Source organism: Dromaius novaehollandiae, chromosome 17 (assembly GCF_036370855.1).
Source record: "Dromaius novaehollandiae isolate bDroNov1 chromosome 17, bDroNov1.hap1, whole genome shotgun sequence".
NCBI classification, from domain to species: domain Eukaryota; kingdom Metazoa; phylum Chordata; class Aves; order Casuariiformes; family Dromaiidae; genus Dromaius; species Dromaius novaehollandiae.
In genome coordinates, this window is record NC_088114.1 from 6,052,172 (window position 1) to 6,077,406 (window position 25,235).

Consider the following 25,235-nt stretch of genomic DNA (forward strand, 5'->3'; position numbering starts at 1 on the left):
AGGGTTTTTATTATGTTATGTGACTTTACAGCACATAGCACAGTGGGCTTTGTGATTATAATCTTTAGGTGTTTTTAAGAGGCTATCAGCTCTCTTGGATGTATAGCGTACAAATAGCACTGCCACCGTGTTATGTATTGCAGTGAGTTTGGTTTGTAGGTTCATGGAAAGCAATAAAACTTATGTAAACTTGCAGCATCCAGCTGCTTCCTGCACTGTTGTACAATTTATGTAGAAGCATTTATTATACCAGCAGCCAAGCAGGTGGGAAAAATGAAGCCATTACAGAGATGCAGAGTTGGTTTTCTCCTTCTAGTGCACCCTCCAAAGCCAAACAAATCTCTCTGGTCTGCTGGAGCTTGAGGAGCTCCTATCTATCAGATGTTTCACAGGGCTTTTTCCAAAGAATTCCTCTTAACCTTTTTTCCTGTAAGGTACCCACCTTACTACAAATAAAAATAATAGCTAGAATTTGACTTGGGGTTCATCCTGACTGTAGCCTTGTTGGAAACCACATTGGAAGTGTTCCTGAGGAAGAAAAAATACAAGATGGCATTTACAAATTTTTAAAAAACTAAATTCAGGAAGGACTGCTGGGATCACCGAGACAAGCCTTCTTCCTTAGACAGCTTGCAGAATTTCACCAAATAATTCCAGCCCCACAGGGATTTGTTCCTCCCGACTGTGAAAACAACCACGGAACTTCCACATCTTCCATTTAGAGAAGGACTCGTGTCAGGAGAACAAAATAAATCTGATGGGTGTTTGTTCTACATCACCCCATGATGCACAGAAGATGACAGCACAGTGATTTCCCAAATAAGAACTCCTCCGCAAAAAAAAAGTCTTCTGGGTTTCATGGTTTTGAAGCATATTGATCAAGAAGAAAAGAAATTCCCAAATCTCACAAGAACGAGAGTGTTCTCGCAGTAATTGCAGTACATCTTGAACTCTTGCAGCTCTCCAGCTATTTGTTTGGACGGAAGGTTTCCTTGAAGTGCTGTGTCCTTTGATTAGCACTTGGGAACCTGCTGTACTCTTCTCTGATTTTCTGCAGAAATAATTTATTTCCACTAAAAGGATTTTTCTTAAAATGGAGTCTCAGCACTAGCTGAACATTTTTAAGTGGCTTCTAGAAGCTTCCCTGTGTAGCCACTCTGAAGTTAAAGTGAAGCAAGTAACTGGAGGCCAACACACAATGTTTTTTGGAATCAACTAGAGAAATTTTTCAGGTGTAATTTCTTTCTCTTCAGAAGTGTTTTGAAATTGCTCTGATGAATAGATAGACTATCTTCTGTACATTTAGAAATATATGCAGAGTCCCAAGAGGAATGCATCTGTGGCACACGAGTGCTAACTGCTATAAATCATGCCGTTAGTTAAAAAATAGAGTTCAATGAAATGCTTTGAACAAAAATTTATCATCTCCTCATAAAGGGAAAAGGGCTTTTTTCACCTAGAATGTTCCAATTCCCAGGAAATTTCTTAACATAGGGGAATGAAGTTTGCGGTTCAAGTCAAATTGAAATGTTCATTTTGATTCTGATTTTAAAAAGCACTCCAAGTTTCAAATCTAAGCACAAAGGCATTTCATCCTTAATTCGTTTTTGAAAGTCCCCATCAAGATTTATGTTAAATTCATTGGATATATCATCTTCCTCTCTAAAATGTTGTTTTAGAGGCTTTGTTGGGAGTAACATTTGTGTTTAAAAATGCCCAGTTTATAAATAGTACCTGCTGGTGGAAGATCATGGTATCTCCAAGAAGGAATGTGTTCACATGTTTCAGTTCATGTTCCCAAGCACAGCAAATCATAGCAGCATCAGTACGTATTTACCGGTATGAAAGCCGATTAATGAGTTTAAACCACAAACTAAGAAAAATAAGGAGATATTGATGAGAGCTGTTTAATACTTAGACATTTCACCTTCTAGAGGTTCACACAGATATTTTGGTTCAATTTCAGTTATGTGGAATTTCTGACGGTGCCTATTAGGACTTAGTCTGTAATAGTTAGTCATCAAATAAATAAGTGTCCATTTGTGTGGTTCATGTAAAGAGCCCAGAGGTAATGTTTATGCCTTTCTGTTTGAACAGCCACCAGGTAAAAGCCCATTTGTATTAATTTTTGCAGTACCTTCAGTTTGGCTGCAATTACATGGTTCTCAGTGGCAGAGCCCAGTGGACATCTAAACATAGATATATCTGCAAGTAACAGGTAACAGTTTCCCCAGGGATAAGAAGCATGGTCTCTAGGCAGCTCAGCACGTAGTCTGTGTCCTGGCTTAATCTGCTGACTACAATTCCTTTTACTTTTTTTAATAACCCTGTTTCAGCTCTTAACGGCATTCAGCTCCTCTACTTCCAAATTTACAGTTGATTTCATGAACTTTAAAAGTCTTTGAATGCTCTAGACCTTCACACAGTGATCCAACCTTTTAAAAGTGGACACAAAATTTATTATGGCAGTAAAAATCAAGTAACAGCCAAATTTGACTGTGCTAAGCTGGAATTTACCAATAGGATCCATATATCTGGATCCATTAAGAGTAATTGTAGTTCCTTACCTAGACACCTTCCCATTTCCTGGAAATTCCAGTGGATTGTAGCTGCTTCGGTGCAGTTTGTTCAAGAGCAAACACGGCTCCAGGTTCCCGGGTCATTGGGCTGCTAAAACAGCTGCAGTTTGGTGCTGTGGAAAGGAGCAGGGTTTCAGGAGACTGGTAATACCTAGTGACATCTCCAGATTGCAGACTCTTGGGGATGCCTACAAAGTTGTGGATAGTTTTTCCATGGAAATAATCTGTGTTCAAAAATCTTCTGTCTATGTGTATTTCAGAAGCTACCGTAAGCATTTTAGGTTTGCATTTTGTCATTCTTGGACTAGCTTTTATGCCATTGCTACATGAAGGGATGCTATATACATGGTATTTTATTCTCCTATTTATTTATATTATTTATAATTGGTAAATTTAAAAAATGGGTAATAATCTCAATGTTGTCATCCTAAACCATATTCTGAAGACCTTATTTACTAGTTTCTTTCTATTTTTAAATGGCATTAATAGCATGGAGATGTTTTCAGACCAAAATATGGATTCAAATAGTACTAATCAGTACATGTAGCTGCTAGGGTCATCACTAAGAACAGAAACAGAGATGTTACCTTAAAGATGACCCTCAGTAGTTGTTAATAGATGTGGGCTCTTGTTTCCATTGGGACCAGCGAGCAGAGAGAGACAGAACCACAGGTAAAGGCCACTGGAAAAATATTAAGAATTTCTGGTTTGAGCTCGGAACCAGAGCAGAGTGTCACAGCTGTCCCTCTCTTATCAGAGTAAGTTGAAACAAAATCCCGGATCAAAGCAACACTGAACTGCTGGGGGCTGAAAATCTGGCTAGGGATTTTTATGGTTGAACTCTAGCTTAATAGTGACAAGTGTTGGAAACGCTGCTGGTGTCAATGCTTTCAAAGCAATAGTGATGGGAGTTATAGGCACCTGTGAAGGCTACAGTTCTTGTCTGAAGGCCCAGTCCAGTAGTTATTTACCCACATGGATAACTTCACTGTGAATACTGCTGAGTGCAGTGAACCTACTCACATGAAATAATTATTTAGGATTCATAGAAGTTTCAGAGATTTTGCCATTTGTGATGAAAATGGTTTATAAAATGAAATTCATTCTCACTAAAAAGACACAAACTTTTGTTGAAAAGTCAGCTGTTCATTTGTGAATCTATTCAGATTAAAGGCCAGTCTGGATGCTCTATAACACATGCTGCAGGAAGGTCTCAGTTTGCCAAGAAAGAAGCTGACAGGTGGGCATTTTCCTAAGAGATCAGTGAATAGTTGTGTACTAATTTTAATAGCTTATCTTCAAAATTTTATAACTGGAGCTCTATCACAAGACCCTATTTATTAATGAAAAACAGACGTCAGCTGTTATTTAGAAGATACCTGACTATTGTCTTAATATTCCCAATCTTAAACAGTTAGCTATACTTCAAGCTCTTCAGCTGTTTATTTAACTACAAAGAACTTTCAGTGCTCTGCCTTGCTTTTAAGTATTTGCAAAACTTATATCTATCTTAAAACTAGATACAGAAATGCTGTTTTCCCTTTGATATGCAGAGAAACGTCTAGTTAGCAGCATCCATAGGTATTTTTAATAAAAGTTGAGTTATGCATTTTTCTGCCGGTAGGTCGAATGCAGTTCCAGGCTGAGTGGCTGAGCTGCAGGCAGCTAATAAAGAATCGATCTCTTAAGCCTCAGTCCTGCACTCATTAAAGTCCTGCATTCATTAAAGCCATCAGCAAAGCTCCCCTGAAATTTTAATGGTATGGGAACAGTCCCTCAGGCTCCTTAAAGTCTCATCATAGTACCAGGGTTATTCCAAAGCAAAAACTCTTAACAAAAGTAAGAGTATGTATTTACAGATGGCCTTTCATCGTATTGTTTAGGCAACAACCAGAAAGTTATTTACTCTGACTTGAATCAGTGGCCAGGCACTGAGGCAGCAAGATGGCTTGCTCTCTGAAATACAGAGCCTGGATGTCAGGACCTTCAGATTCAAAAGCAGGTTTCTGCCACTGGAGCTCAGGGAAAACATTCAGTCCTTTATTTGGGTTGGCCTTACCTGGAAGAGCACGGTTATACACACATAAGCAAGGCTGATACGGTTAGTTCCCACACTCTGCACGTGTATTGATCTGAATGGGGATCAGCTTCTCCACACAGCTGATGGACTGACTGGGGATAACGTCCTGCTGCAGCACCAGCTTCTGCTGCCCAGTCTGCTCCAGTCCCCATGCCTGCTGCACGGGCTCGGCTGCTCCCAGGTCCCTGTGAACTTCCCAGACCTGCACTCAAGAGAGAGTGAAGCCGGGACCCAGGGAATGGTGAGACGGGGACATGCAAATGGTGATTTCAAGGGGAAGCAGAGTTTCGGAAGATTTCATCCCGTTAGAAACCCTGGCACATCATGGGCACATTACAGTTTTTCCTCAGACCTTCTGACTCCTGCTGCATCCGGCAGGGTAGGCATCCAAACAGGCCTTGCATTTCTGCATCTTAGCATACACATATATTCTTTGTGTGGGGCTTTATTACAAAGCCTTCAAGTCTCGGAAGATTTAGGGCATCACATTATGTTTTTAGTGCAGGTTATAGGAGAAAATAAAAACAAGGGAGTGACTAGAAAGGACTGGTTGTTCCTACCAGCAATTTCGACCCAGGAAGAACACTGACTTCCAATAAAAAGCTTGTACAGTGAATATAACACGATTTATGGCTCATTTCTTACTTAGGTCAAATAAAACTCTATTTGGAGTTTGTTAGCTAGGTGCAACTGTTGTAGAGATGAACATGCTGAATAACAAGTAAGTGGATAAACTTCTGCTTAAAACAAGTCTCATTCCTAACTCAGTCCTGTAAAGCAAAGGGAGAGGTGGAAGGTTACCCTGGATGGGGTTTCCAGGAATCTAATACAGGCTAATAATAGCCCGGCCGTATTCTGTGCAGTCACTTTAATGTGATGCTTGCAAATCTCTCTTATGCGGTTTTACAAGAGTCCTACAGGGCTCAGTGAAAGCGTGAAGGGGTCGATCTAAACAGCAGCAGCTACTGCCAGTCCTCCTCCGCGGTAACGTGCAGGCAGCTCCTCAGGCAGGGTGGATCCTCCTTCAGGTACTTCGTCCCAGAGCACAGTCTAAATTGTACCAGTGCTCTCATTTTAAAAAATAAAATAATGGTCTAGCTTTCTGGCAGGAGCGTAGAAGAGTTGGGCTGTTGCTCGTGAGGGATGTGTGTGTTCCTTCGCAGGTGTGCAAGCCCTTCGCAGGTGTGCAAGCCCTCCGCTCGCTCCAGGAGCAGGAGCAGAGAGCTGGGTCGGAGCCAACACAGCCCCGCTGCCGGGGGGCCTGGAGCCTGGGGTCCGCCGGAGCTGTGGGACACACCGGGGGGCTCAGGACAGATGGGGTCCCTGTCCTGTGCCCCGCTGCGCGGCGCAGACCTCCCCGGAGGGTCTACCCCAAACGGCTCCCTGCAGTCCGAGGGCGGCAGCTGAGGAACTGCAAATACGCTTACGACTCACCGCATCCCCACGTAGCCTTGGAAGCCCTCAAAAGCAGAAGCCGTATCTCTTCTCGAGTGCAAACCCAGCAGCACCGTCTTTATCTGATAGTTCCCCTTTTCTCTTCTAATCCTTTCTATTCTTGAGATCTGTGTCAAAATGAGAAGCCTTTAAAACACAACAGATCAGTGAGAGCTTGGAAATTCCACTGCTTTATTGGTCTGCAGCCCTGTTACTTTTTTGGGTTTTCTTCTGGTAAATCTAATATGATGTATTGTATTGTGAACATAATTACAAATAGAAAGTCCATCCCCCATACTTTTCCTAGTCCTGTGATTTACTGGGATCAATATACATCAGCAGAGCAGAAAAACTTCAGAAAAGCTTTAGAAAAATGAAGTTTTACTGCACGCTTCTGTCAGATGCAAATACAACATACAGGCTAGCAATGTGTGGAGCTTTCACAGAGGAAGTGCTCCCATGAATGTATATATAACCCTACTCCCCAGCATCAGCCTGTCTGGAGATTGAAACTCAAAATCGACGTGGGCTGAGATACTTAAATTCAGCAATGAAAGGTGTAAATACCTTGCTGTCACATAATATGCAAAAATTTCAAGGGCAGCCTAAGAAACATTTAAGCCGTATCCGTGCAGACTTCTTTCCCTGTCATCTCATGCCTTCCTTCAGCTCCCCGGCTGTGTTAGTAATGTCAGTGTGGAGAACCTGTACATCACAAATGAAAAATCAAAGCGGAGTGGCAAAAACAATGCCTGAAGTCCCACAAAAGTGCTTCAAAATCAACTTCAAAGCTGCACGATCAAGACCGAGAAAGGAAATGGGAGAAATAATATTAGTCTTGTGACAGCTGTAGGCTTGATGGGAGGATTAGTAGCAGTTTCCTCCAAACTTTTTGAGAGCAATACAGGGTCAGAAGAAACAATGGTTCTCTTTTTTTCCTTTTCCCCCGATAGCTGAAATTCACACTTTGGGAATTTCCATATTGTAGGTACATACTAAGTTAGAAAACAGCAAAGCACTGTGATGTTTACAAATGAGCAATTACTGTCCAAAGTGTGTAGTTTAAAGAGATTAAAAGTCACTGCATTCATCCTGTGATCCTGCTTTGCCACGCAAGCTATTTGGACTCACGCTGTATATATAGTCTGGCATGTCCCTAGTGAATAGGAGCCAAACTCTCTGCTTGTCCCTGTTTTTGGAAATTACTTGACTTGAGAGTGCACAAAACAAGACAGATTTGGGTTTACACGATAATGCGAGCTGCAGAGCGCTCCTGTGGCTCAGCGGAGCTGCAGTTCAGCTTCAAAAGCTGGTCATTTGGGAGCAAATAGATGCCCTCCAGTCTCAGCTGGCATTTTGTGCCCCTTTTACTCTCTCAGTTCTGTCGCAGTGAATGATAGTCAGTTAGTTAAATGTACTGCTTCTGCTCTGCAAAGCTGCCAGCAAAATCTTTGTAACGAGATTAGGTAATGTGCAGCCTTTTCCCTAAGAAATGCTCTCTAGCTTTGGGGGCTTTCTAGTTAATGGTGCTAATCTGGCTGCTAACACTGAAAATGCAGACCCTCTAAACAGAGCGGTTCCAAATTGCTTCCTAAACTACGGCCCTGATTTTACAGAGCTCTCCTCTTCTTCAGCCCTCAGGGCTTGATCCCTGTGTTATTTAGTGCAGGTTGCTGGGAATTTTGCCTGAGGACTGATCACAGGGATTGAAGCCGTATTTGGAACGTGGCAGCTGCTTACAAGCACAAAGCAACATTAAAGCACAAGCCTTTTTATCCATTGAAAACTGCAGAAAGTTAATTCTAAGAATGGCAGAATGTAAAAGGCTTAAATCAGTTATTAAAATGTAATACCTGCCTTCCTCCCTCATCACTGTTTCCAGAATGGGAGTAATTATTCCATGCAACTCTCTCCAGAAACAAGTTCATTCTTTTTCTTTCAGTGGGTGCTAGGTAAAAACAGCTCTCAGCATTATTCTTGCCTGTAACATGAAAAAACAAGTCTTTCATTTATTAAGATGACAGTCATCAGCGTTAAGCCTTCATTACTGTATTTACCTTTATTGCTCTGCCTGTGCGGGAAGCTTTTGGCTCACTTTCCAAGTCACAGCGCACAGCTCCAGCTGAAGCTGCTGGGAACGTTCGGTGGCTCCGGCAAGTCAAGTCGCAGTCACTAGCAGTGAGCAGCTCCTGCAGTGGATGCTTCCTTTTCGAAGGCTGCTCTAGCAGTGTCACAAAGTCTGTGAATACCATTTCAGAGATCATGGAACAGCTCAAGTCTGAAGCTTTAGCTCTTACCATACTTAAGCAGTTTTACATGAAAAAATAAATAGCATAGGCCTTGAGACAGCTTCCATTTTCCAGTAGCAGCTTATTGATTATTCAGGATTATGCAGCCAGGCATTCGAATCCTTCTTATGAAGCAGTTGCCATCACCTAGCATGCATGCAGCATAGGACTTCCTTTATGCACAAAACTGTAGTCTTTAATTAGAATTAAGGCTAGAGACATAGGGCTAGTCTCTCTCAAAACTTCTCAAATTTAATAGAGAATAATATCCTTTCTGCAGATGATTTTTTGAAAGAATATCATGAAATTCTATAGCAAGGACATTAATATTACAAAATTCTAAAGGAATGTCCAAAAATGTTGTGGAAAGTTTATCACTGTCTAGTATAGTCTATATGACAATATGTAATGTGGCGGGGTAGTCAACAGATAAGTCATTCTGGTGCTCTGTATTTCCTAATGGAACAAGTGACTTTGTTCACAAAACTTAACCTTCATGTGCTTCAATTGCCCTTCTGTTATGTAAGAGTGATGATACTGAGCTAAAATACTAGGAGAGTCATATATTTGAAAACTGCTGAACATCACTGTTCTTTACTAATTATCCTGTAAATTTTTTTCGTTGAAATTGAGTTTCCTTTACAAGCTACTGGAAAAAGCTTTTTGTTCATAGAAGTGCTTTCATAAATACTTAAGCATCTATGTAATATTTGAATATTTTAGCAACACTTATATTTGTATAACAGAAATGAGTAAATGGGTTTACACACCAAAATATAAGATTCTGAACCTTTCCAGCCAGATAGGAAAGTTTATCAGAAAACCACTGCTCAAGTACTGCAGAACTTGTTATCTTAAATAAAGGATTAATTCGTTTAAGAACACTCGACAATACTTTTTGGCACATCAAAATCACAGTGTGAAGAGAATGTCAGCCTAAGTCTTAGAGGAAAGATTGGAAGCCACAAATCACAAAAAACTGACCTTGCCGGGCCCTGAGAAGAGAGCTCATCGGGGTTGAACCATCGGGGTCAGAAATAGGGATTCCATCTGTGCTGCGTCTTGCGAAGAGACTCAGGTTCTTCTAAATTGCAGCAGTAGTCTCTTCACTATATGAGACCATTGCACAAATGTAAATATGTTCTTCCAGCAATAAAAACAGATTGGAGTAGAGACAGAAACAGAAGAAAAATCTCTGTGATGTATGGTCTCTTTACAGGAATGCAAGCTTCTTTTTATCTATCGTATTAAAACTATTAGTGAAAAGAAGAGTCAACGTCAGGAGTACTAGACATGAAGGACCCTAGGGGCTCTATCATGCAAACCTACTGATATGTCTTTCTCCTGGCATGCAATATTCCTGCTGTTACAGTCCAGACATTTTTATATGGATTATTCTAAAGCGAAGCAGATTTTCTGACAGCTTGGTGCTATCTCCAAATGGAGTTTGGAACATCAAAGAGTTTTCCACAAACCAAGTGCTGAACCTAGAGTTAGATCTGAATTAGGTAATTACTGTCTTCATGCAAAGTTTGATGAGGAGGGGAGATAATATATAAAATAAGGCAGAGCAGTCTCACTTTCGAAGGAGTGATGTAGAAGTCACAGCTCCTAAGTTATATTCTCATTTCTACTACTGACCTTAGACAAGTCATTTGGGCCTAATTTAGAGTGGTCACTAACTTGGTGCCTCTGCTTTACATATGTATCCAAACAAGGTCCTCATCACCCACAGGCCCAGCTCTTGCCACTCACATTTAAAATTTATCTCTAAGAATACAAGTTAATTTTAATCATTTATGTCTCCCTGCCTGCATTTACTGAGCAATAGCCAGCTAGGATCCTCTTGGTGTACTTAACAAATTCCCTTTCTACCATAATTATCTTCCTTTGATTTCTCCAACACAATGTTTTTTTTACTTTCAAGTGATGGCAGCCAGGCAGTCTGTGAAGCAGCTGACAAAAACTAGAGTTTAAAATACTTTTCAGATGGGTATTGAAGCACGTATGTCTTTATTTGCAGGAGGTTTTTCTAGATTTAATAGGCTAATGAATACAATCAGGACATCTACCATTATCATATCTCTTCATTTCTGTTCCATTTTAAAGTTCTGAGACCTTTTAAACCTCAATGTTTAATTAAGGCCAAGCCACACAAAGTTGTTCCTAGAAAATGGGCTGACAACTTGCAAATACGCAGTGTTTATAAGCTTAACAGTATTGCTACATTAAAAGTGTCTCTTTTTTGTCCCTCAGAGTTGTCCTTCAGAGGCCTGTTGGTAGAGACTGATGTCTCCAGAGGTGAAAAACCACTAGGGGATTAAACAAGCTTGGAGTAAACTCACAGGGTCTATAACACCCATTCATTTTTAGATCTTCTAGTCATCATTCGTTCCACTGCTGGCCACTGCAGATATGAAACAGAGCTGACGGTGTTTTGAGTTCACCATCTTCCAAAAGACAGTCTTAACTTGTATTTGATATGGAATTTGTCTTGTAAAGCATCTGCCTCCACCTGTCTGTGACTGAATGAAGATTTCGCAGGAATCTGCAGTGGAGTTGAACCCAACAACACAAGGTTACCCTATTCCTCCCTCTTACAGAAGTGTCAACAGTCCCTTTTATGGCTACAGAGTCCAAGGCAGTACGTTGTTGCAGTCCTCATGGTGACTTCAGGCAGCTCATGCTGTGATAGGCTTCTTTCTTCTTGCAGTTCTGCAAAGCAGAGCTCATTGTAGGATCAAGACCTTAATCTGCAAAGTAGCAAGTAAAGGAAGAGACAGAGGTTTTGCATTTCTTCAGGAACCTCACTAGGAATTTCCTTAATATTCACTGCAACTAATTTGTTCATTCCCAGGTGGAAAGCTACGTTTGCTCCTCAGATCACAAAGCCAGCTAGTGCCATATGTTGTGATTCAGGAGTGACTCTTCTTTTGATTTCCAGACAGTAGTTGGTTCTCTCAGCTCAATAAAATGTGATTTGTGGCAGAGAGAAACTATCCAAGTCATTTGGAAAGGCAATGGGCTTTGTTACAAAGGGGCACAAAAATGTAATGGCAGAAAAAAAGAAAAACAAAGAAGAAACCTCTTGGGAATTGTGCTTAGCCCTGTCTTTTGCTGTCTGGCTTCTTTATTTTAGTTTTAATCTAGAGAGAAGTTAGAAAAACAGAAAAAAGGGGGAAAAGTAGATGAATGCAGCTTAATAATGAAAGAAACTGCTGAAATAGCATCAAAAAGCTCTTTAAAATGCAAAACTTCCTGCTGATCTGCTACCCAGAATGGAAAAAAGCAATCATGTAAAGGTGGTGGCTAAGCAGGCTTTCTCTTCATCATCTCACACCTCTTCAGATGCCAAAGATAAAAAGCAGTTTCAGAAGGAAAATGTTTTCGTGGTAAAAGCATAAATACTACAGGAGGTGAGAGGCAGATCACTGTTCACGCAAAATCTCCAGCCTTCCAGACTCTCTCAGAAACTTCCTCAAAGTATTGTGGACAAGACTGTGAGATGAGAGGTGATCATTGTATTTTTCAGTGACCTTCCCACGGGTGTTTTAAAACACCGGTGGAAAAAAAAGAGATACTGTCATCAATCAAAAATGTTTAGACAAATACACCATTTTAGTTAAAAAGATTTTGAGTTCTAATATGCTCCCATTTAATTTATTACTCTTTTTAATCTCCCTACCATCCTTCCTCTGTGTTTTAGGTTCTCCCTACCAGTCTTGTGTTTGCACCTTTTCTAACCCCATATGAGAACAGAACAAAATAGTGTTACAACATCTGTTTTGAGTAGCTCCAGAAACAAGATGACCGTGATGTGATTTCCATCTGAGTTAATCTGAGCAAAGGGGGTCCGTTATTACGTGATGCAGTCATGTAATCCTCTATCCTTTTTTTTGCAAGGGAGTCCACTTAGCAAATCAGACCTTACACATGCGTTCTGATGCTCTAAATTATAGCAGAATCAGTACATCGGGATTTGTTCACTCAGGCTGAGAAATCTTTTTTCTTTTTTCTTTTTAAGTGGTATTGCATGAGACAAGGAAAAGGGAAGTGATTCCGCTAGCTCTTATTCCACTTAGTCTTGTACAACTAAGCTTACCTGAAATGCAGTGATTACAGCAGCTGCAGACTATGGAATAGCTTTAATTGAATGTTTCTAGAGAAGGAGTATCCTAAGCCTGTGCATATGAAGAGCACATTCACATTGTGAATTAGATGGTGAGATGTTATTGCTCCCTTCTCCTAGCTGCTGTATAGCGCTAACTGTAGCCTTTCTTTGTCAAAAGCAATGTTACCTCAAGAAGAATGGCTACCTGAAAGTACAACAGTTAAAATGCATACGGTAATGCAATCCAATGTAAGCTTTGGTCCTACTGTACTCTCCATATGCTGCCTCTTTATCAGAAATAAAGGAGCAGAAGAAAGAGCATATGTAAGGACATTAACAATGCCTGTACTTGGTGAAAAGAGTAATGTTTTTCTCATTGCAAGTCATAAAGACCTGCCACTGTGGTTGATGCATATCCAGTAATAAATATTAATCTGTGGCAATTTTAAGGCCTGCCTGATAGCTCCAGCAGCTACTTCCTTAGGATGCTGGATATATTTGTTTAGCCATTTGTTTGTCGCATATCCATGAAGGCATATAGCAGCTTTACAAATAAAGATGGAGATTGGATCTCAGCCCAGAACTGTTTAGGAATTGCAGTTTTGCTACTATTGTTGTTGTGTTTTCTCCCTGACAGTTGCATTTGTTCTGTTACTGACAGTGTTGCACTTTAGATAATATTAAATCATACACCTAGGCCAGACCAGGTCATCTGAAGCTGAACATGTTACCAGAAATCTTTATCAGTACATGGTTTACTATGTGCATAAATCAGAAACTCAGACAATTAACTGCCTCGAAAAGGTTCATTCATTCGTTTGCCTTTGGGAGCAACTGCAGAAATGAACAGGATGGAGCCAGTGTCAGAATGGGAATGGTTGCTGCTCCAAGCAGAATTAGATTAGATTGTACTGACAAGCCTCCTGAAAGCTTCTGTGCAAAGGAAGAGAGAGGCTAAGAAAAGAAGAGCCATATCTGAAGCTGCTTTTCAAATGTCCCAGAGATAGGGCCTTCTCCCCCGGGCACACCGACTGCTTCCTGCTTTGCTCTAGAAGATGGTCCCCGCTCCAGGTGCAGTGCGGCTCTCCAGCTCTCGCTAACCAAGGCTCCCTGAGCTAAGTGATGCTCACACCAGGGGAAGAAATGGATAGAAAGAGTTGAAGTGACTTTCCTGAGATCACAGAGGAAGACAGAGACTAGAGTCCATGTAAGCCAGGACTTCCCTGTACCCAGCTGTGCACTGAGGGTGATGTGCCACAGGTAACATTTAATCATGGTGTATTGATTAGATGTGAATTCCTTTAAAGTTTATCCATCCATGAATTCAGTGTCTAGAGAGGAGAGTCACCCATGGGACATTCCTGTTTCCATCAAACAGCAGCTAAGCAGTGAGCTTGCATTAGATACTAGCAGTGAAAATAAGAGGACTGAATGCCCCCAATACGTCCTGGTAGCTGTACACAGCTTTAGGCAGAAATAACTCCTAGATCAGGAAGTCAACACTAGCTCCTGACATGTAACTCTTGCTTGCATGTGCAGTCGGAGTTGTTTTCATGAGAAGCACTTCCATGATGCTCTCCTCTCCCAAGGTGAAGCTGATGCAATGGCACTGCAGCCCACCTAGGACAGGCTTCTGAATCACTGTATTATATTATATATTATATGATGCATCTCCATTGCATAGGACTTTTATATGAGACAGGTAGGCATTCTGAAGCAGCCTAATATGAACTAAGGCCCTCTTGGTATTACCGTTCAAGCAACACATGTGAAAACAGGGCATGCCATTCATATTTATGAAATGAGGGAATTTCCACCACCTTCCCACTTTTTAACCTGCCTGAGATGGTCTGAGGCAGAAGCCTAAGCAAGTAGGTGGGTCTAGTATTGTAGTATGTAATCCTGTTTTCAGTGCACACAACCCCATTAGAGCATAAGCTTCTTTAGGGAATGTGTCATAGAAATGTTTGTACTGTGTTCCCTGAGGTTTCCTCTTGCAATTTCACCATCAAATATTCTACAGAATGCAAGCAGTGCCTAATGCTGACAGAGGATACAAATTGGATGTGGATGTCCGACTGGGAACAGTTTAGCTCCTGTATCTGTGGTCATAGAGGGCACCCATCTGTTTGATTAGCCTGGGGACATGAGCATTTCCAGCTGATAAACCTCATTTGAATAAAATGGTATTGGAAAGGGCGGGTGGAGATTAAAGGGAGCGGATGATAGTATAAATAGATGTTCAGGTGGGAGACACATTACCACTGCTAATGATACTCATTATGGATGATGAAATAGGATTCTGAAGGGATGGGAGCAGGCCTAGGAATTGAAGAGATCTGCTGGGTTTACTGTTAATTTCTGCAGACATACCAACTCATTTAGTAATGTAACAGCTCCCATTGCTAGCCACTTAATATATGATTAATGTGCCACAGGATTTCCCTAGACATTTATGACACCTTTAGGAATAGATATGACAATGACTTTATCACATGGAGTCACTTCATACTATCTGCATCCCTCTTAATGATTTATATATTCGGGAGTGATTTTATCACTAGTACTCAGTAAGGTAATAAATGAGAAAACTCAATGGTCTGTAAATTACAACATTGATTAAAGCAGTGATTACTGATATAACTCTTACATGACTATGCTAATGCTTGCTTATATGTCAGGACAGTATTTACATGTTAATGATAAATCTACTGCAGTGTTTAGAAATACTTTACAACTTTAATCAAAATGTAAACATTTATAAACAGATAACATTTATTGTGGTTACTCTTCAATGGATGAAATCCATTCCAGAGCCAGCTTTGACTTTAGACTAAAAGCACTGTCACCCCCCGTGGAGGTCAAAACTCATCAGGGCAGAGCTTTGATTTGCTGCATGCCTCCAATGAGACCTGTCTTGGTTTGTTGGGCTCCTCCTGGCCAAGCTGTGAAGGAGCTTTGCTCATTAGAAATTCCAGAGAGCTGTGGTCTGCTAGTGGCTCATTGTATAACAAACAGAAAATCCACCACCGCTTCAGAAATAGGATCCAGTCTTCAGGCATCTGCAACGTAATTACGCCTCCTGGCCTTATGAGGGACTTTTGCACTCAGCTGCTCCCGGTGTAAAAGGCCGTCATTAACATGCATGAAGAGAAGGGAGCCTTTTCTGTTTGTTTTTGTTGCTGAGGTGCCCGGGTTCCATTTTGAGCCTGTTTTGTCACAGCAATTACCTTCTCCTCTTTCTCTCTCTCTCCTTCCTCCCCCTCTGCTAGGTTTCTGACAGGTGTGACTACATTTTTGTCAATGGCAAAGAAATGAAAGGCAAGGTGAACGCGCTCGTGAACTTCACGTATCAGTATCTGAGTGCTCCTCTGCAAATCACAGTCTGGGTTCCACGCCTGCCTCTTCAGATCGACATTTCGGACACTGAACTGAGCCAAATAAAAGGCTGGCGAGTCCCCATTGTTTCCAACAAAAGGTGGGTTTGAGTTGCTCAGTTTCTTGGGTGTTTTTGTGAAAAGAATGGAGTTGATTTTAACCCTCAGCAAGAACAGCTACAACACCTACACCCAAAATGCAGGGTCGTTCCCTGAGGAAGAGCAATGCTGGAGTCCCCAGCTTTGCATGGGACATCTGCAAGTGTAGTAAAGCTTTTAAAGTCTGTGACAGTTTTGGTCCTTTGTGTGCGTCTATCATGTGCAAGAGAGTACAGCGTGATGCCCTGGTAAGGTCCACTTACTTCAGCTGGCCCAAGTTAATAAGTGCTATTCAGACATAGTAGCTTAGGTGAAGAAGCAGTATACTCCATTCGAATGGTTCTTCACCAGGCTAATTAGCCAGGAATCAGCGGTGGTACCAACACTGCAGAAGGGAGGGCTGTTACTTAAGGGGATACTGTCCATGAGCTAATTTCCATTAACTAGTTAATGTTAGTTTTCACTAACGTTCTTGAAAACATTTCCTTGTGCTTCATTTTTTAATGAAAAAAGACCCACCAGAGACAGTGATGATGAGGATGAAGATGAACGGAAAGGACGAGGATGCACTCTGCAGTACCAGCATGCCATGGTGCGCGTCCTGACACAGTTCGTAGCTGAGGACTCTAGCCCTTGGGGTCAGCTGAACTACCTCCTTGGCTCAGACTGGCAGTTTGACATCACAGACCTGGTAATGGATTTTATGAAAGTGGAGGAACCTCACATTGCCAAGCTGCAGGATGGCAGGATATTGATCGGACGGGAAGTAGGAATGACAACAATGCAGGTACTGTGCTCTGGATCAGATTCTGCCATTCCCATACAGTGTTCTGCTATCTTGAAATGGGATAATTTCCCATAACATTCCTGTGGCCTTCTGCAACACCACACAAGGACATTGACCCAAGCTAGCTACAGTCAGGCATGCTCCATGGCCAGAAGCTGGAAACCATAGAGCCTTCAGAGACATTTAGGAGAGGCAGCACTTCAGACTCAGTGGGAATTCAGAGTCTTTGCCCCTCGCGGCTGCAGGTTACCACCAGTCAGCTGATGGGCAGCATTCTGACTCTGAGACAGAGAGATCTTTAGATAATGCTGAGTTTCTTTTGAACAGTTCATTTAAACACTAATCAGGAAACAAAAATACAACCTGATTCAGAACCCTGAAAGGCTGATAGTGGAATTTACCAGTGCCATGTCGCAGTTCTCCCGTTAGCTGCATCCTCATTTAAGCCAATGAAGAAAGAGTGAATAAAGCTTGTCTAGGGTATAGATGTGAGATGAAAGGGGGAGAAAAAGGGATGTGCACAAATTTGCTATCCTCAGTTCCCTAAAGATAGCCATATGGCCATCAGTCTCATTAAAGGGAATACATCCTAATGCCTTGATGTTCCATCAGAAATGGCAAAGACAGAGAGATGAGTATTTCCAAGCAAAGAAGTGAAGGACAAATCCTAAACGGTGCTAACCTCCCTTTGAAATGATTGGGAGATGAGTCTAATGAGCTCATCCATGCTGGGACCCAGAGTAGCAGGGGAAGAAAGTTTTAAATGAACACTTTAAATGAAGCGATGCAAATAACACAGCTGAGACAGGATACTGCTCAATATTGGGTACAGTCTTCTTGGTCATAACTTCTCTACTGAGCATTTTTTGCCCATCCTCTGCATGAAACCAGATGGCCTTTTCAGCATGTTCTGTCACTTCATTTCTGTGCCTAAAACTTTGAAGACAAGTGGGAATAATGACCAAATAAATTTTGTTTTAATTGATCAGCCTTTTCCTAAATGCATTCTTTTGGATTTCTCCAAAGGTTTTGTCTCCTCTGTCTGACTCCATCCTGGCAGAGAAGACAGTGACTGTGCTGGATGACAAAGTGACCATAACAGACCTTGGAGTTCAACTGGTGGCTGGGCTTTCACTGTTTCTTCAGCCAAGCACAGCAAGTAGTCGGGCTATTGTGGCTACAACCATTGCCCAAGAGCTGCTTCATACTCCTAAGCAGGTAGTGTGCACTCCAGTTTTTACTGTTGCTGCCTTTTGGGATTGGTCGATATTTTATCAATGTGGTATACGGATGGTGTTTCAGTGGCAAGGTTACAAGCTAAGCGCCACGGGATAGCCTTGGCAATCGCTTTCCTCTAGAGGCACTCTGGAATTGTCTTCTCATTTCTTACCTTGAAATATGGACTTAATCCTAAGTAGAAGTTCTGACTACACTTATGTTTGTATTATTTACATTTTTAGTACACTTTCTTTAAATAATTCAACATCTGTGGCTGTCCCAAGCCTTTATTGTTGCAACACAGGCAGTCTGTAGATAGTGGTCCCTGTTTGCTATATAAGCATGCCCTTGTTTTCCATGCCAGTGAGCACAGAGCTGCGGGTATCACAACAATTTAGTATTTTGGAGGGCTATGAAATAGAGGCAGAAGAAAGCCAAATACATTTGTTTTTCCCCCTGGAGTCACAGCAGACAGCCAAGCTCCTTTCTTCTTTTATTTTCTAGTTGGAATTTTGGGGGTTCATTATTCAGTTCATTAGGGCATCACTCTGCTGATCCTATTTAATTCAAGCCAGCAAATTTCCATCTCCATAAAGGGAGTCTTTCAAGAAGCGTGTTTCAGGTCACAACCCATATGGAAAAGAGGACTGGAGAATGACACCAGATCAAGGCAAACAGTCGCTGTGGAACAGACTAAAAACAAGGGTCAGCAGCAATGGAACAAGCTGTATGCTCATTGCTCTTTCAGTCAGTTGATTTGACAAGTGGGGCTGGGGACCACGCAATTAATGCCATCCACAGCTACTGCTCTCACAAAAACTGTATTTCATCTCACATAAGTAGGAAAGAACTCAAGTCAAGTTTTATGGCCCATTTTCGTGATTATTGCTACCTAATTTTCTGGAACATAAAAATAATTTAGATTGTTTTATAACTTAGTGACAGGAAAATGCCCAAACTAGAAGGACATGCTGCCCATCTGTTCAATTTACTTCATCCTGTAAACATAAGAATCTTATGTAATTAACCCATTTATACCCTTCTCCAGGGCTTAGAAACCACTCCTGACATATTGTCTTTAGACAAAGACTGTAAAAGCAAAAACTAAAGCATGCCTAACCTAGTTCTGCTGTATAGGACAGAGTGCACTGTTTGTCCTCCAGCATCATTGGAAGTATCGTGGCTCTGACTGCAGATAAAAGAGCTTGTGAATCTGGAAAGGTTGCAGAGGTGTTTAATCAGCCGTTCAGATTTATAGATATTCTGTCCTAAGTATGCAAAGATATTTATCAAGAGCAGGTAATGACATATTACGACATGGCATTCCAAGAGGTCCTAACATGGCATGCCATATTGTATTATGGCATGGTGATATGATATGATATGACATGGCATTATACATCATTACAGTTGACAAGCTATGAAATAATAGACAAGAGTAAAAAAATGTAAATGCTATAAATATGAAACTATAAATGTAATTTAGTTTAGTTTAAACATAGTTTATAAAAATATAAACACATAAAATAGGTTTTGTTTTGAAATTGCTTTTCCCAGTATCTGTGTTATGGAATGATGTTCATGAGATACTTTGTTGAAGCTGATGTTCTTTTGCAAAACAATTTCAGCTTCCTTGGAATGGCACTTTCTGACACAAAAGTGGTGGGCATACCAGGCCCCTGTTCTGAGCAATACCTTCTGATTCTGGCACTGCTGGACAGTGCAGTGATGTTGCTACTGTCCTCTTGCTCAGCCTACAGATAGCACTACTGCATTGTGCGCTCTCTGAAGACACTGACCATAAAATAGGAGACGAGAGCCAGTCAAACACCTTTTCCTCAGTAAGAGAAGTTTAAAATCTGTTGTTTCTTCTCCAGCCTTCAAGTGTAAAAAATCAGGATCTGGATTCCATTAGAAGGCAATGGAAAAACTTTTCTAAACCAGGACCTGGAAAGCCCAGAGAAACCTAGCTGCTTAGTAGCAATCCCAAATTCATCAGTTTTTTCCACTCCAGGCATCTTCTGTCCCAGTCTCCAGCAAACTTAGAGCTCCTTGATCTTGCAAAGCCATGTCTTACAGAGCCAGCTCTTCCATCTCTGTCTCCCCTTTCAGCCCTTCCACTCTGGAGCCTTCCTACCCTTTGCCTACATCTGTATCCCACCCACCTCCCCTTTCCTGGGAGAAAGAGAAGTGTCCTGTCTGCTGCCCCACTGAACGCTTTGCGCAGAGCGTCACTCCTCTGGGGAGTTGGTGATGATGAGCTCCTACTCAAGCATTGCGAGATTTGCCTCTTAGCGGTCCTGCTCACACCAGGTTGCTGGGGACACAGTCCCCCAGCTACTAGGGCCTTTCCATAGTGGCTTCATGCCAGAAGCCTCTGCTAATTCCATGTGCTATGGAATTCACATCCCACTTGATTATAAGCCATTTGTTTGTTCTCAGGCCTAAACCTTACTCAGCCTTGTGCAGGGAACACTCCTTGCCCAAGATAGGGCTCTTGAAAAGAGACCTTGGGAACTTCACATTTGCATCACTAAAATACAAGACAGGAATAGTTTTCACACTAGAAAAGATGTTGAAGGGAACAGTCCTAGCATAGGCATGGCCTATAGAGTCACATTCAGCTTTTCCTTTCGCTTGCAATATAAATGCAGGATATAACATTTCAGCCACTTGTCTTTGGAGGCTTTAATGCAAATGCAGGAATGCTTGTGGCTCAAATTTACAAGAAGTGACTAGCGATTTGGAGTAAACCACCTGAGATCCCTACTGGAGCTGGAATTTCAGAAGGCAAGCACTGAGTATTTTCTGAAAATCAAGTGTTTTTGAAAGAAGGGGCTCATTTTCTTGGGGGCAGCCCAGAACTAAGCATATACTTGTCAGTTTATGAATGTCTCAAGGACTTCATTATTGACATGTGTTTTTTTCTGTCAAACAGATTTATAAAAAGACCAAATCAATCATGCAAACCTTACTGATACAGCTGAAAAACAAATGAAATAGTAGCTAAGATAGCTGAAGGTTTTATTTTTCTCAGAAATGATTGTATATGTCTCAACATTGTTGTATGAAAAAAATAGTCAGTGTGTTCTTAGTCAAATATTTTTGTTGGCTCTGCTTTAACATCTTCAATAGCCAAGCCTCAGCATAGATTAGTGAATGTCCTTGGGTAATTGCCTCTGGCAGGCACAGTATTGTCCCTTGCAAATTAAACAGTGCATTGCTATAGTACAATGGAAGGCATAAAGCATTATACAGATTGTGCTATTACACATCCTTCAATATCATACAAATGAACTTAGTATTTTAGCTGTGACTTTCCTTCAATGAACATAATGACTAGATTATTTTCTTGATTATAATGACTGCGCCATTTCTGCATAAGTAGCATGAAGCAGCCAAAGCACAACTCTTTAAAAGTTGACACTTCCCCCAAATACTTAGCAATCCAAAGAGAGTAAGTCAAAATTTTTAATCTTGGATGGCTTAAGTTAGGTATCGCTGTCTGTAGTTAGGCAACTAATTACCTGAAGTGACCCTGAGGGATGCTGAGCCCACGTCTCTTTTTTTGAAATCAGTGGGGAGTTCATTGATGCTGAAGAGTGAATCATTAATTTAGGTGACTAAAAATAAATGCAGGTTGGCCAACTTCTCCAACGCTTCTCCAAAATCATAAATAAAAGAAAACTTTCAGTGTTTTAAATGTTTTGTGATCAGAGTGAGCTTCAAGGACTCTTACATTTCAGCTGGCTCTGCAGGGGAAGCTCACAGCCATATTATAGCTTTTTCATCACTGTAGGGTATCGCCTGTGGTCTAAGGAACTGAATGGGAGAATGGATAAAATAAAGAAAAAAGAAAGTCTTTAATAAATAGCTGTTTGCATTAATATATCTCTAAGTGCTACTAGAAAACTACAGACATTTTCTTAGGCAAAAAAGAGCAATGTTAGTGCTTTCTAAAGGCCAAGTTCTTTTCCTTCACACGTGTAACTCCTATTGACATCAGTGACAAGACCCGACCCTGCAAGGTCCTCCCTCACCTCCGGAGGTGTCCTCCAAGCTGTCAGCTCTCACTCTGATAGGAGGTGCCGTGCCCAGCACTGCTTGAGCCAGGGAGACCAGCTGGACTTACTTACGCATCCCTGCCTTTTGGATTGACACAATGCTGTTCTGTTTTAACTTATGTCCTTTGTGCAGACTAGTTCTGGGAGTTCACTGACATCTCAGAGTTAAGTAACAGATATTAAGAGTATTTTTATGGTATGGATTCATTATCCCATTCTGGCAATAGAAGTTACATTTAAATTGTGTTTATATCTACTTTAAAGTGGCAGAGCAATGTCATGGCACACAAGTAGGACAAAGGAATTAAGCAGCTTGGGAGAGGGAGAAAGGATGTATTGTTAGATAAGAATCTGAATTCTCCCCTTGCAAATACAAGCAAATTCCCACTGGAAAGGAATGTCACATTAGCAGATTGGACAAAAAGGAGAGACAGAAATACGCAGTAGGGGAATGCATGGTTTGAATTAAGATCTGAGTCTTGGCAGCCTTTCATTTCCACATCATAACGATCAAGCCCAACTTTTACTATGTAAGCCACAGGCTTAAAAATAAATGCACGTGAAATACTTTGATATTTCATGTGATAAAATTGCTAGGGAAACCCATTTCAGCATTCAAGTCCCTCGATAAACTAATGAGAGCTGTTCTAATAGAAGCTGCTGAAAACAGTATTCCCTGGCCTTTGTTTGAGGGAGGGATGCATTTGTTTTCTGCAGAGCCATCCAGCCATCCATTTCTTGCCCTTGGTGTCCTGATCACTCCAAGGCTATTGCAGCTGACCCCAGCAATTGAAGGCTTATTCACAAATATTTTTGTTTGTGCTTTGGTGAATGAAGACCATTAAAAGGACTTTTACTCCTGGGCATGGAATAAAATCAAATATACCGATCAGTCCTCTCATCCATCTTTCTAAGCAGCAGGATCTCTAAAATGCAGCCAATCCTACATCTTTTACTCTCCCTAATTTTTGCTTAAAGAATGCAAGCTGTTGTGCCCTGATATCTCACTGACCCCAGCTTTTTCGAGCAGGTACTGGAGGACACATTGTAATCACAGTCTCTGGTAGCGAAAGGTAACTAGCAACATGGACTGTGATGCCACAGATGGGCTCACTGGAACAGAGTAAGATAAGCAGACTTTCGGATGCTATGTAAGGCTTTAAAGGGCAAAATAATCATCGCTATGTCTCCCGGATTTTCACAGGCAACTTGTGTGAGGCGCAGTGCAGCAGGACTCACTCGCTCTCAGTGTGACGTACTTAATGCTGAGCTTCCAAACCAGCTCCGCTTCTGCGTTTAGGTCACTTAGGTCATGAGGCTGGTTGTTTTAACTAAACACACACAGGCAGCAAAAGGGGGTCTGCGCTCGACGTCTGCCGCAGGGTTCGAGGCTTGCCAGCTTAGGCAGTGCAGAGCTCCTCAGGTGCTGTTGGCTTCTGTTAGTGCCATGCTGCTGATGCCTCCTGATACTTCCCCCTTTGTGTTCTACCCACCTGAACATAACAAGTGGATAACAAGGGAGATAAAGCTACTAACTGCAAGCAAAGTGCAAGTTGGCTGTTTATCAGGAAGGTATATCAAGTAGCATCTTTGGGGTGATGAGCAGCAATGTGATTCAAGGCCAAAAAAGGTGGTGGAACTGCAGCTGGTCAGGAAAAACTGGCCAACTTGCTGATCTGGTATGTAGTCATACCTGGTATGGAGGAGGAGAATAACAAAGGGCACAAGGGAAAATGATAAAGGAAGTGCTTTACGTACTTCTAGAAAGCATGGTATTTGGCAATCAACAGTGATTCTGCAAAGTAATTTCTTTATCTCTTCTGCACTGAATTGTGCTGTCATTGATGTGATCTAATGTACAGTATCTGACTCACTTCACATCATCACAGTCACCACATAAATCATCCTGTCCTCTAAGAGATGCTGACAGTAATGTGTAGTTGTGGTTAATTTGTTTAGAGTGCAAATGAGTATGCATTTGTGTGTGCATATGTGAAAGAGAGCAAAAGAGAAGGAAAGAACAACTGGAGAGCCAGATAATTCCTCAAACTATTTGTTTATGCTTAATAATTAATGAGCATTGACATTTGTCACCTCTGTGTTGGTAGCATCAGACATGGGGCAGCAGCTTTGCAGGTAAGAAGGCTCCAATCCGTCTTCATCTGCTGATAGTAATTGGAGGGCCTTGTCAGAGATTTAGAGGGGATTTATTGATGCAGTACATAGGATTTGCAGAAACAGCTCTTTGAAGGACATGGCACTAAATCATTTCTTTTTTCTTTCTTTTTTTCTTTTTGGCCTTTTAGAATTTATAATCATTTAGGAAGTTCACTTCCTTCCCCTGCCTTAAGCTTGCCTTTAACTATGTGAATGAGGGGAGATGATCTTTTGCCAAGTAGAATATTTGGGCTGATGCAATGCATTTTGGCAGGATTTGAGATTCTCTCCCCTTTCTCTCTCTTTTTTTCCTTTTAATTAATGTCGTCCATAGTCTAAGCATGACAGCCTTGTGTTGTGCTGTGAAGAAGCTGGTTCTTCCTATAAAAATAGAGTCTCTTTGAAATAAAAAAAACCTTCAGTGCTGACTGAAAATAATGGCTTGGCTATTGCACACCTCTTTTATCTATAGTAAATCACATGTGTGCCCACCAACCTCAGCTGACTACCATTTCATTCTTCTCTACATCTGCTTCATAAAACCAGGAGTACAGATTAGCAGAGGAATAATGTACAAAATAAAAGTAGTTTTGTTTACAACTTTGTCAAATTCTAGCTATTTGGACTGAAATTTTCTGTGCTGGATATCTCTTAACCTGAAAGGTATGTGAGGGCTGGTAAGGCAGAAGGGCTTCGAGGTAGGAAAACCAAACAGGGATATGGACATCTTGAAGAGGACGGGAAAGAAGAATCTATGCCTTCTAGTGCATATTCCTCTCTGTCTGGACAGATACCCCAGATCGCTGAGACTTGCCATTCTACCGCCAGTAAAACTAGGTGTGCTGTGTTTGGCTATTAAGGACTACACCAAAGACTTAGCAATGTAATCCTCTTTTGCAGATGTGGAACAACGGAGTGAGGTGAGACCTTCCCATTATGCAAGAAGTCCATAGTAGAGCTAGGAAGAGATGCAGGCCTCCTCATTTCCAACCTTGACCCTATGAAATTTTCCACTCATTTTCTCATTCTGCTCTCCAAAAG

General features: G+C 41.3%; 1 protein-coding gene across 1 annotated transcript in view; it reads left to right on the plus strand.

The window, feature by feature from the left end:
- Window positions 1-25,235, plus strand: part of TMEM132C (transmembrane protein 132C) — a 218,977-nt gene that overhangs the window by 187,090 nt on the left and 6,652 nt on the right. The window contains exons 6-8 of the mRNA XM_026114607.2: window positions 15,765-15,970; window positions 16,482-16,755; window positions 17,782-17,973. Of these exons, the coding sequence (XP_025970392.1) occupies window positions 15,765-15,970; window positions 16,482-16,755; window positions 17,782-17,973 (672 nt within the window). The remainder of the gene's footprint in view (window positions 1-15,764; window positions 15,971-16,481; window positions 16,756-17,781; window positions 17,974-25,235) is intronic.